The sequence below is a fragment of the Onychostoma macrolepis genome, chromosome 10, assembly GCF_012432095.1.
Source record: "Onychostoma macrolepis isolate SWU-2019 chromosome 10, ASM1243209v1, whole genome shotgun sequence".
Lineage (NCBI taxonomy): Eukaryota > Metazoa > Chordata > Actinopteri > Cypriniformes > Cyprinidae > Onychostoma > Onychostoma macrolepis.
The window spans coordinates 17,319,813-17,332,535 of record NC_081164.1 but is presented as its reverse complement, the minus strand read 5'-3'; the positions used below and the strand labels follow the sequence as shown (position 1 = coordinate 17,332,535).

Below are 12,723 nucleotides of genomic sequence, written 5' to 3'. Positions count from 1 at the left end.
TTTGTTGTTTTTGTTTGTAAACTGTGCATATTTCTCTTCTGATTCAGATTAGATTTTTTTTCATTGGAGAAAGCAATATTATGGATAGAGGACTCCTATTTTAGCTAAAAGCAACGTTTTGAAGTTATAAATGTAATACTTATGAATTTGTTTATTACAAACGCCCAGCTTTTCACTTCACAAGACATTACTTGATAGACTGTAGTTGTTACTTGTGAATTACTGTGATTGTGATGTTTTCACCCATTCACTGCAAGTGATGTTATGCTAATTTTCTCCAAATGTGACCCTGGACCACAAAACCAGTTATAAGGGTCAGTTTTTTTAAATTGATATTTATGCATCTCCAGAAAGCTGAATAAATAAGTATGGTTAATGTACCATTAACCATTAATGTATGGTTTGTTAGGATAGGACAATATTTGGCCGAGATACAACTATTTGAAAATCTAGAATCTGAGGGTGCAAAAAAAAAAAAATTCTACAAATCAAAATCGCCTTCACAGTTTTCCAAATTAAGTCTTTAGCAATGCATATTACTAATCAAAAATATTTTTTAAATGAACAAAATATCTTCATGGAATATGATCTTTAATTAATATCATAATGATTTTTGGCATAAAAGAAAAATCTATCATTTTGACCCATACAATGCATTTTTGGCTATTGCTAAAAATATACGTGCTACTTAAGACTGGTTTTGTGGTCCAGGGTCACAAATCTGTTTCTCTATATTGGATGGCCTGAGGGTGAGTACATTTTCAGCCAACTTAAATTTTTGCGTGGACTACTCCTGCTGCTAATTCTAACATTAATAAACAAAAAGTGTCCAAATATTTTGAGACACTAGGTCTCTAAAATTCCCTTGAATTTGCACATTACTGACTTCATAACTTCATAATGTTGTCAAAGTGATCGGATCACAAAACTCAAAATAATAAAAAAAAAAAATTAAAAGCCAGAAAAATCAAAGATATTCAGATAAATAGCCCTAAAGTGCTGTAAAAAGCTAAAGAGGACATCTGTCATTTAGACTGGTCAACATTCCACAGATGGTCCCAACAGCCCTTTACTGTCCCTTTTATAGCGTTGTAAAAAAAATGCATTAGTCTGTGGCTTTAGAGGTATTTTATCCTCATCACCACATGTCGCTGCAAGTTTTTCTCATCATTGTTCAAAATTATGATGTGTAAAATAAACTGAGCTTTATGACAGGGTATCAAGTATGAGTTGTACCCAGTACTGAATGTGCGTTTGGAGTTATGTGCTTCAACAAAATATTTCATCACAACACTATCAAAGAAAAGATTTTCAGTTGATAGACTGAGCCATAAATTATGTCCTACGTTTAAAAAAAAAAAAAAGATTTTTAAAAATTACTTATTTTCCTGTCTCGCTGAGATGGTACTCAAATCTCACTCAATTCATTTTCACTCACTTGACATCACAGATCTCTGTATGCCAATCAATGAAGCCATATATTCTGTAGACACCCTGTGCAGGCTCATTTCAACTATTAGATAGGGTGGATATAAAGTCTGTTGTCAGGTCTAGGCGTTGTCTAGCCAGTGGTGTCTCATCTCTTTATTATTTCTGCACAATGGATCAGAGGCCAAACCCACAATTACGAAACAAACAATCTTCTCATCATCTAATCACTCATATCAATCAAAAATACAGTGAAAACATCCACATCAATTGCTGCATATTTCACACTGTGCATATGATCTTACAGAGAATAACAAATGCATAATTCTCTTGGTGTGCATGTTAAATCATAAAGAACTCAAATACAAGATGAAATAGTGCATGTTCACTATATCCAATCAACAGCAAGCAGTTGAATTAAATCAGCTTGACTCACCAAATCGCATTCATTTGAAAAGTATGCAGGAGAATCAATTATGCAAACTTGTTAGTTCCTTTACAGTCAAGATATGGATGCCCATGAATCAATTAATATTTGAACTGAAAAGCATAATGAAGGTGTTCAACCTCTGACCCATGGCATTTCATTTTAAAATGTTTGTCCTTTTCAACATTTTCCTGATATTGAGAATACTTTTTCATCTGAGGTTATCTCAGGTGGCAAAAAAAAAAATATATGGATGAGAAAATTATTAACTCCACAGACATAAAACAAAACAAATAAAATATTTGTTTGTCTCATGTTTTAGCTGATTAAAAAAAAAAAAAGTTTTCTTCAGTTTTGTCTTGCTTTCCAGAAAAAAAATATTTAAGAGAAATGAGCATAAACCTCACCAGTATAAAACATTGTTCATCCACTCAATTCAGAACAAACTGAAGAGCGGTCTGAGCAGTAGATTGTGTTGACAGGAGGCTGTACTGTCCAGTGGCCTAAAAGTCTTATTATAAAAGGTTGCATGGTTGCCAGCAGATGGGTGAGATATTGCACTCGTCTCTCTCAGACATCCAGGGTTTCAAGACGTAACCTAAAGTTCTCAGAGCTCAGATATCTTGGTTCATCAGATATTGGAAATTTCACAGCCTCCATAAATTTAGGCGTCATCAGAAACTGGCGACACGTAGCAAGTGGAAAACTTTTTGAATGACTCAAAAAACATTGGCCGAAGACTTTAGGCAAATACAATGGCCCAACAGTCTTAAATTTATAGTATAGATGATGTTAACTCAATAGGAATGCAAATGTTTCTTTTCTTTTCCCTTCTTACTGCAGATACCAGTAAACACTGAAGCCTTTCTGTAAAATATGAACCAATTATCTGACTTGTCTTTGTCATCCATGGCTGATTCTGATGGTGCACTTTTACACTTAATTAAGTGATACTCACAGCCTCTGCAGATGTGCGTATTTGGAGAAGATGTAATCATCCAAATTCCTAATCCTATTGTTCTTCAGAGACCTGTAAGTTATAAAGCATCAAATTACAAACAACACAGCATTACAAGCGTAGTTCATCTGAGAAAGGAAAATCCTGTCATCTTTTACTTTAATAATGTTGTTCAAAATCATTTGAATTAACTAAAGCCATATGATAAATTTGTGTGAGAAACAGACCAATATGTAAGTCATTAGTTCCTCCTCTCCAATTCGATCTTTTAAAACTCATTCCAGACTCAGATTCATGGACTACTTTGATTTTGTGAACTCACTTGAATCCTTCAGTACAGAAATAAAAACCTGGCCATTTTAAATATCTCCTTTGGAGTTCCAAAGAAAAAGAAAAATCACACAGGTTTTGAAGAAAATGTGCGTCATTCAAGAGTAAATGGCAAACAGAATTGAAATTTTTTTGGGTGAATGGTCTCGTTAAGGAGTCTTTTCATACCACAAGGATGAAAGAATGTGGTTTTCCTGGATACAAATTAGAAACCACTGATATGAATGATCTAACATTCCTTGATTTTCCAAAAACATCCCCAGAATCCAAAAGAATATCCAGAATCCTTTTTCCAAAAATCATAAATTATAAATAGATACCTGTTCCGCCCTGTTTATCTCAAATGAGCTTCAAAGTCCAGATCAAAACAAATCAAGAGTATCATAAGCACAAATATATCTCATGCAGAACAATCTAAACATAACCAAAACCAACAAACAAAATAAAATCCAACCTTTCAAGCAGTGTGCATAATTTTTCTTATGTCTGGTAAATGTTCAGTGCAAAGAAGCTCTTTATCTCATTAAGCTTTACGGCTCAGTGATGAAGCTCTATGTCTCACTGATGTCAAATTTGTACTCCCACAGATTAATAACCTCTTGTGAGAGCAGAGGAGTAAATCCCTGCAGATGGATCCCAGCTCCATGTACTTACAACCAAGTCACATTGGAGGAGAGGACAGGTACAACATGCAGGTTCACGTCAACACATTCCACCTCCGTCTTAATGCAATCACAGCTCTCCGGGTACTGCTGCACAACTGTACAAGATCAATAAAAACACATACAATGATTGATTATTATAGTAATACATTATTATTACATCTAGTACACAAAGCTAAAAAATAACTAACTAAATAAAGATTTATTGCATTATTGTTGGTGCTTTGGTTCCTATTGTTAAGTTCTGACAGGAACACATACAGTATATTGTCAAAGCAGCATTTCTATTATTATATACATGACTAATAAGGTTGATCCAACAAACATATTAGATGATTTGCATTACTGCATTTTTTCTTCGTTCAAATTAGGCCTACACTGACATTTTTTTTCAAATTATGATATATTTTCCTGTCCCCTCACTCTCTTTTAAAACCTACCATTTTTAACTAAACATTTTTATATATTTAAGATATATACATTTTGTGTATCATTTTGTATCAGTTTAACTATTGTTTCCATTAAATTCCAGAGTCATTCAACTCCAAACTGGAAAAAAATTAATAAATCCCCACACCAATAATGCATAAATATTATATGATATATAAATATAATTATGATCTAGTTACACAAAATGAGTGACAGTACTCAAGTTCTTTAATTAAAAAATAATACTGCAATATTTAAAATCATGTTTAATTTAATTTTTCTTCAAAAATCATAATTTTAGAGGGAAAAAGAAAAAAGTGACAAATTTAAGATCAAACATCTCAGCAAATGCAGCAGCAGCAAGCAATAATTCTATTATAGTTCACACATGCTTACGTGCCTTTCAGCAAATCAGTTTACAGGACAATTACGGCGCAAGCGTCACCTAATTAATATTCACAATCCATGTACATAAATGCTTATAAAAGTTTATAAAGCATTCCTCATTTGTAAGCTCCTTTGGATAAAAGCGTCTGTGAATGTAAATGTGTAAAGTTCCCCCCATTTTCAAGTCAGTATTAACCTTCTAGTAAGCACAGATTTTCAAGGCCAAGGGATTTTGAAAGCTAATAAATTTCCAACTATGCGCTTCTACAGAATCGTAAAACTCGTGCAGATTTACGACACAAAACAGTAAAAGCAGCCTATAGGATTTCTGACTTCAAAAGGATCCTGTAGACTATTTAAGCCTAAGGCTATAAATTGATCAAAAACTCAGAAAGACGCAAAAAATCTAAGTCTGGCCCTCACATGGAAGTTGCAGCAGCATTTTGAACAAATTTTTTGGATGAGCCTAGCACAATGTATTATCTTTTCCAAAGGAAATCGGATCAAGACCGGGACACATACAGCAGTCATTAGGAAGGTCCCGTGGCTCTGCCTTTTTAATAGTGCGATCAAAGATATCCGCCCATCCGCTGTTGTCCCCTGCAGAAAGTGAAAGCAAGTCTTTGTATGAGAAAGTATACGCACTGTCACAATATTAAAGTTTAAATGAGCTTTGTGGTCTAATAGAGATGTAATCAGTTTTCCCAAGCAGGGAGAAATGATATCAAGGTTGAATAAACCTCACCTCCTAATTCAAAGTGGAATCAATGTTGATAAAATTTTGTTTCAACTGTAAGGCTAATGATACATGCAGCAACTTTTTGAGGAATGATGAGACACAGGGCCCACGACCGATCTAAAGTATCCAGATAGAAATTTATTACCCATTCTTAGTGAGAAAGTGCCCAAGAAAAATTGCTCAAAAAGTTGCCCCATGTCTGAACACTAAATCTTCTACATACTTTAAATGTCTAAAATGCTTTAGAATTGAGAACAGCTTTAAGTACAGAACATCTACTTAATTTCACCTAGTTATTATCTGCAAAGTAAAAGAGACAGATAAATGTGGTCTCACCGCAGTGTTCCTCATCTGCTCCGTTCTTGCAGTCCCTGTGGCCATTGCACTGAAGGACCTGGGGCAAACACACACTTATGTTTCCACAAGGGAACTGACCCAGAGGGCAACTTTCTGTCACCGCCCTGCCAGCCATCATGGATGCTGCTGGTGGCGATAAGAAGAGGGCAAAAGAAGGAAGAGAAAGAAAAGTTACAACATCTCCCAGTTCAAAAAGGATATAAAAAGCTCTTTAAATCACCACAGTGCTTTGTGCTTCTGTCAGGGCAAAGTAGATGACTGGAAGAACTCCAGCAGTGTTAGATGGAAAGCATAAGCCAACAGAAAAATGTGCACCAAAATACAGCAGAGTTTAATCGAGTTCGTCCTTCAATGTCAACAAAAGATTTGTAAAGTGTATTCTTCTCCCTTTTGAAGGTCGATAAGCATATTTATTTTATCATCTTAACATGTACGTTGATGGCTCTAGATACAGTTATTTATTTTTTCTATATTTGCTTATACTTGCTGAATCATTTAAAGCTTTGATTGCCTTATGTTGATGTTGTTTTTAATATTTGTTTTATGCTTGTGAATCACTTTGAGTTGCATTTTATGTATTAAAAATGCTATACAAATAAATTCTTATTATTATTATTACAATAAATGCGTTGACATAAAAAGCACTCACACACAGCGTGTGATAACAATACTATATTTTGTAATTGGAAAATATGTCTGTGAAGATGGGGCTCCCTACGGCACACAATTATACTTCTTGCCATTTGACGTGACAAAGAGTACACAAACAAAATGTTCTGTACAAAGGTTCTTTCGCAATAAAAAAAATAACTTACAGCTTCATTTTGCATAATAAATACTCTCAGTTGTGATCTTTCTTATTGGCTCTCACTAACACTCATGACAAAGTGGATTTGTGATCAATTTTGGCTTTCCCAACGCGTAGATTTATGACAATGAAACATGACCTTGTATCTGACAGCCTTATATACAAGAAATACGCTGTTCTGTCTAAGGCATTGGTCTCAAACTCAATTCCTGGAGGGCCACAGCTCTGCACAGTTTAGCTCCAACCCTAATCAAACACACCTGATCCAACTAATCAAGGTTCCAAGGTATGGTAATCCATACCATATACGGGAGGAGATTTATTTTCATTTTTATTAAACACATTATGGAACATTTTCATATGCGTTAAAATGTTTCAACAGGAGAGTAAATAATGCAGCTATATCCACTCTTTTGGGAAATAAATAAATAAATGTTTGAACTAACTGGCTTCCTTCCTTGAACCAGATGTTTACTGCTCCTATAACTGATTTTGTTTTTTAATAGAATCATTTGTAAGACTGTAGAAAATGCTTAGAGCACAGGCTTTCACACATTAAGTAATAAAAGCAAAAAGCTTCAAGCACATAAACACCTTCAAGTTATCAACATGCAACCTCGAATCAGGAACATTAGTCCTGGTAAAGAAAAACAAATCTGCATGGAACAATATTTTTAGCACTGCAAGATTTCTGTCTGCCAGCCTTATCAAGCCAGTAGTTCTGATTTTCATTTGCCATGTGCCAATATATTTACGTGTCATACTTTCTTTACTAAAACAATTTGCAATAATACCTGAAAATTATACAGGGAGCTATAAGAACGTCATAAATCCATGAATAAATATGCTGAAAAATGATGACATACAGGGCAAAACATTACTCAATTGTTTGTCATTTTCAACACATTCTTGCTGATGCTAATAAGACTATCGCAAGTCATTTTTGCAATTTCAACAAAACCTCATCTACGTCAGCGCAGATAATCTTGTGGGCAGTGCGCTGACATATCGTGCCATTGCGCTATGGGTGTCCCAAGTTCGAGTCCTGGGTCGTGGACCTTTCCCGATCCCACCCTCCACTCTCTCTCCCACTTTGCATCCTGTCATTACTCAACTGTCCTATCAAAATTTAAATAAGCAAAAATGAAGTTATTTAAAAAAAAAAAGAAAAACATCTATGTCAGCCAGCAACACAATTAGATAAGTCAAGTCAAGTCAAGTCAACAGTAAGATAACAGTAGCTGACAAGTTTAAAAATTAGACAAACACAATTCACTACCAAAATGCCACAGAAAACCAAATGTTGAAGTGTGCACAGAATAAAAATGAATGTACATTATAATAGGGCAAATAGAGCAGGAATCTCCAACCCTGCTGCTGGAGTGCTACTGTCCCACAAACTTCAGTTCCATCCCTACTCAAACACACCTGCCTGCAAATAACCAAGTAACCCTGAACAACTTGATTAGCTGGTTTAGGTGTGTTTGATTGGGGTTGGAGCTGAAATATGCTGGATGGTAGCTCTCCAGGAGCAGGACTGAATGCAAAACACAGAACAAGAGCGTTGTCACATCCAGTCATAAAAATTCTTATCTTTCGTTTGTTTCCATTACTATTTTTGGCAGAATTTTTTCTTTTTCTTTTTTTTGCCGTTCCCCCAATCTGTGACTTTGTTTAAATATTTGGCTTCCAAGAATTAAAAAGACTAGCACTTTTCTAGCAGATAAAAGCGTCTGCTAAATAACTAAATGTAAATGTTTAATCCACCTGGAAAATAGTACATAAAAATGTTTCCAGTGCCAGTACTCATTCATTTGTTTTTCTGTAGATGCATCCGAGAAACAACATTAAGTTTGTGACTTCAAATAACTAGTTTTGCCTTTCCGTGGCCAAGATTCCTATATTAAATCCATATGTGGCCATCAGGGTACATCAGCACTCAAAGTGACATATATTCAAACAAACAAATTAGCTTGTTTTTAGACACCAATGCTAATCAGGATAATCACTGCAAATTCATTTAAGAGCCAAGTCCAGATCAATAATATTAAATGAGGATTACCAACTGGCTGACTAAATGGCATCCAAGAAGCATGCAGTGCATTTTAGGAAACCTCTTTATTAAAGGGATGAAGTGTCTAAATGCCACTTCAAATTAACCAAGAGAAAAATAAATAAATAAATCAATACAACTTTCTGACCAGTGGCAATAGAAAAGTTTTCATTGCCTGGCTGTAACCATAATGGTTGTCACTGGTGTGGCGTGTCCTTTATGATGTCAATTTCAAAATGTATTCAGAGCTCCTGTAAACATTCAAAAATAAATGCATAAGTAAGCAAATACTCAAATCATGAAAGGTCATGGTATTTGAAATACACATGCTTCATACTGTGTGATAAATGGCTCAGCACTGACCACCTTAGAAAAACACAGTTGATCACTTGCTTTGGTCTGGACCAAATACAATGTTAAAAATTTTTTTTGGTTCATCCATTTAGTCGTACCAGAGTTCACTTGGAATCGGACCGAGACCACCTCTTCAGCTGGGTCACGGTACAGTTGTTTGGTGCGCACCTGAGTGCGATTGCTGTATTCACACCTGCCCAAAAGATCTGCACCAAGGGGGGAAATAAACTTGAGTTTGATTCAATCGAACCAAGCAAGACAGGTGTGAATATGCCCTAAGTGTGGTCAGGAAATAGACTTTGACTACTAATCAAAAACTAGACTGGAGCAGGTAACCATTAAAGCTATGTGAGATGAATCTGAAATCTGCATTCAACATGGAAAGTGTGCATTTTGTCTCCAAACAAGTGAGAAATTGAATTGCAAGTAGACTTTCTGTCAGTCATTCTGATGATCAGCAGAAAAGGTGTTACCATGTTATGCCTAGTTAGGGCTATACATGACTTTGTATCTTCCAGAGGACCCAAGTCTTTTGAAAGAACATAATGAAAATTGAGCGATTCCAACCCAACACAAATATTTTTTTTATTTGTGAGTGCCGCAAGGTAAAGATAAATAAGTGAATGAATTAACATTTCTGTGCATTTCTCACAGAATTTTATCTTATGCCTTCAGAAGGTTTGGAAAAAAGCATGATTATGAGTATGGATTACTGTTACGTTTTGTTTGTTTTTTGTCCATTTTGGAGAATCCCTGTATGAAAAAATTTATCGTGTTCCATGGAAAAAATGGAGCAGCATGAGGGTGAGTAAATAATGACAGAATGGGAATCAAGGGATTGAGCTGTGCCACAAACTTGTCACCTTCTCATTTATCTCTTTCTCTCCTGCAAAAAGTGGCTGTAATCCCAGAAACTGGACCAGGTGGCCCAATGAGGCCTGCAAATCTGGTTTTCATGATCTCGTTAACAGCTGTCCAGCAATGATCTGTTTCATGGTGTAGGGGTGGGCGATATGGCAAAAATATCATGTCGCGATTTTTTTCAGAAATAACACGATTCACGAATTTATCACGATTCTATTTTGCAAGTTGTTTGAGCAGTACAGCCAAACTAATTTCCCTTTTTTTTTTTTTTTTTTTAAACAAAGCCTTTCAGGGTAACAAAGTATAAAATAAAAAAGAATGGCAGATATTTAGGCCAAAGTGAGCAAAGATAAAAATAAAACAAATCATTATTTTATCTTTGTTATTAAAAAATAACAACAAAAATACAAATTACAAATAAACATAATACAAATAAAACAAACAGTGCTTTAATTTTCAGGCACAGAAGATGTATTTATTAGTAGCATTCAAGAAATTAAATTAACAAATCTAAAAAGTGAAACACTATATACATCATTAATTCTTATTAAAGCAAATGTATCAAAGTTCTTCACTCAAGAGCAGTGAGTGATTTTTCTCTTTGTGTTTTGTTGTTTTATTAACATTAAAGAATAGTTCACCCAAAAATGAAAATTCTGTCATCTGTCTGTCAATTCTGTCATTGTGTTTTATTTTTTGTTTCTTTTTTGTCCATTTTGGAGAATCCCTGTATGAAAAAAAAACTTGTGTTCCATGGAAAAAATGGAACAGCATGAGGGTGAGTAAATAATGACAGAATGCTTAGTTTGGGGTGAACTGTCTCCTAAAATTGTGTATTTAGATTTCCAGCTGGGAATCAAGGGATTGAGCTGTGCCACAAACTTGTCACCTTCTCATATATCTCTCTCTCTCCTGCACAAAGTGGCTGTAATCCCAGAAACTGGACCAGGTGGCCCAATGAGGCCTGCAAATCTGGTTTTCATGATCTCGTTAACAGCCGTCCAGCAATGATCTGTTTCATGGTGTAGGGGTGGGCGATATGGCAAAAATATCATGTCATGACTTTTTTCAGAAATATCACGATTTTATCGTGATTGGTTTTACTATTTTGCAAGTTGTCTGAGCAGTACAGCCAAACTAATTTCCCTTTTTAAAAAACAAAGCCTTTCAGGGTAACAAAGTATAAAATAAAAAAGAATGGCAGATATTTAGGCCAAAGTGAGCAAAGATAAAATAAAATTTCAAAAAAATCATAAAAAACAAAGATACACATTACAAATAAACATAATACAAATAAAACAAACAGTGCTTTAATTTTCAGGCACAGAAGATGTATTTATCAGTAGCATTCAAGATTGAATTAACAAATATAAAAAGTGAAACATTATATACATCATTGATTCTTATTAAAGCAACTGTATCAAAGTTCTTCACTCAAGAGCAGTGAGTGATTTTTCTCTTCGTGTTTTGTTGTTTTATTAACATTAAAAGGATAGTTCACCCAAAAATGAAAATTCTGTCATCTGTCTCTCAATTCTGTCATAGTGTTTTATTTTTATACCATCATTTACTCACTCTCAGGTTGTTTTAAACCTGAATGAGTTTCTTTTTGCTGTTGAACATTATCTATTTGGTCATTTATATTATTAAATTCAATGGGGACCAGCTACTGTTTGGTTACCCACATTCTTCAAAATATCTTCTTTTGTGTTCAGCACAAGAAAGAAATTAATACAGATTTGGGACAACATGTGAGTAAATAATGACAGAATTATAATTTTTGGGTGAAAAAATTATAAAAATCGTCATATCGCACACCCCTACTCTGAACATGTTTAAAGTTGGGATCAAGCAAAAGAGTCTGGTCCTTCAAATCAAGAGAACAAAACATTTTTAAAAAGGTGTATTGAGAGCCAGAACAATCCACAGGAGATGACTTTATGTTTCCGACACATTTCATCTGTTGGATTTCTAAGTTTAAGTGGCAAGGATCTTTATCGTAGGAGCCTTTTTTTAATGCTACAAGGAAAAAAGACATTCTTAGTCTGGAAATGCACTCATTTGCACTGTAAAACCCAGATGCACATTTTACATTTCCCTGAAGAATGAGACGTCTATTCAACACTTTTTGAATTGCCACAGTAGAACTGCTGCAAAGGGATTGTAAATGTACTGTGTATCATCACCATTTTAATTTCTGAAAATATTAGTGCTCTAAATAACTGCATTGTTACAATTTCCTGTTTAAATTAATATATTTTATGTATTAGCCACTGTTCTCTATGGACCTCCTTGGTTCAATGTATCCGATAGCCCAGAATTAATCTAATATGTGAAAAAAATGAGTTTCTCTTCAATTTGTGTTACGTGAGAAACTGAATTACATAAAACACAGGCACTAGCGTTATGAATGAATGAAACAAGCAAACTCTAGCCCAGACAATCTTTAATAAGACACCTGTGAAAGACTCATATTCACACACACACACACACACACATAAAAACACAGCTTTGATCCAACGGTTATATAGCATCAAAACTATTCCATTATGTATTTCAGCGAAATGAACTGTAATGACCGACCCCATGTTGTGTCATTAACCTTTCATTTTGAAGTCATGCCCACCCTTCCCCCTCATACTAGAGATCCGTTGATGTCTGCGCATGTCTGTGTGGAAGCCCACAGTTTCCGAAGTGCGGCAGAGATATTATTGTATTGTTTAGTTTTCTGTTTCAGTTATGGTATTGCAAGTCCATAAATTTACACTGTAAAGAGACATTTTTGGGTGTGTGAGAAAATAGCACACATGATGTTAAAAAATAAATGGCACAGTAGATGAGAACACTAATTTATTCACAATACAGCACAGCCTCTTGTACCTTATTACTATAATAATGTTATTCTTTCATATCACATGGTATGAAAC

At 34.7% G+C, this 12,723-nt stretch overlaps 1 protein-coding gene across 3 annotated transcripts in view; it reads right to left on the bottom strand.

Annotated features, from left to right (window-relative positions):
* The window catches only part of rxfp2a (relaxin family peptide receptor 2a), an 86,558-nt gene that overhangs the window by 30,328 nt on the left and 43,507 nt on the right, over nt 1-12,723 (bottom strand). For all 3 annotated transcript variants that reach the window (XM_058788755.1, XM_058788753.1, XM_058788754.1), the window contains 4 exons: nt 5,697-5,840; nt 5,144-5,221; nt 3,798-3,903; nt 2,814-2,885 (listed from right to left, as the gene is read on the bottom strand). In XM_058788755.1, coding sequence (XP_058644738.1) covers nt 2,814-2,885; nt 3,798-3,903; nt 5,144-5,221; nt 5,697-5,835 — 395 coding nt within the window. In that variant the 5' untranslated portion in view covers nt 5,836-5,840. The remainder of the gene's footprint in view (nt 1-2,813; nt 2,886-3,797; nt 3,904-5,143; nt 5,222-5,696; nt 5,841-12,723) is intronic.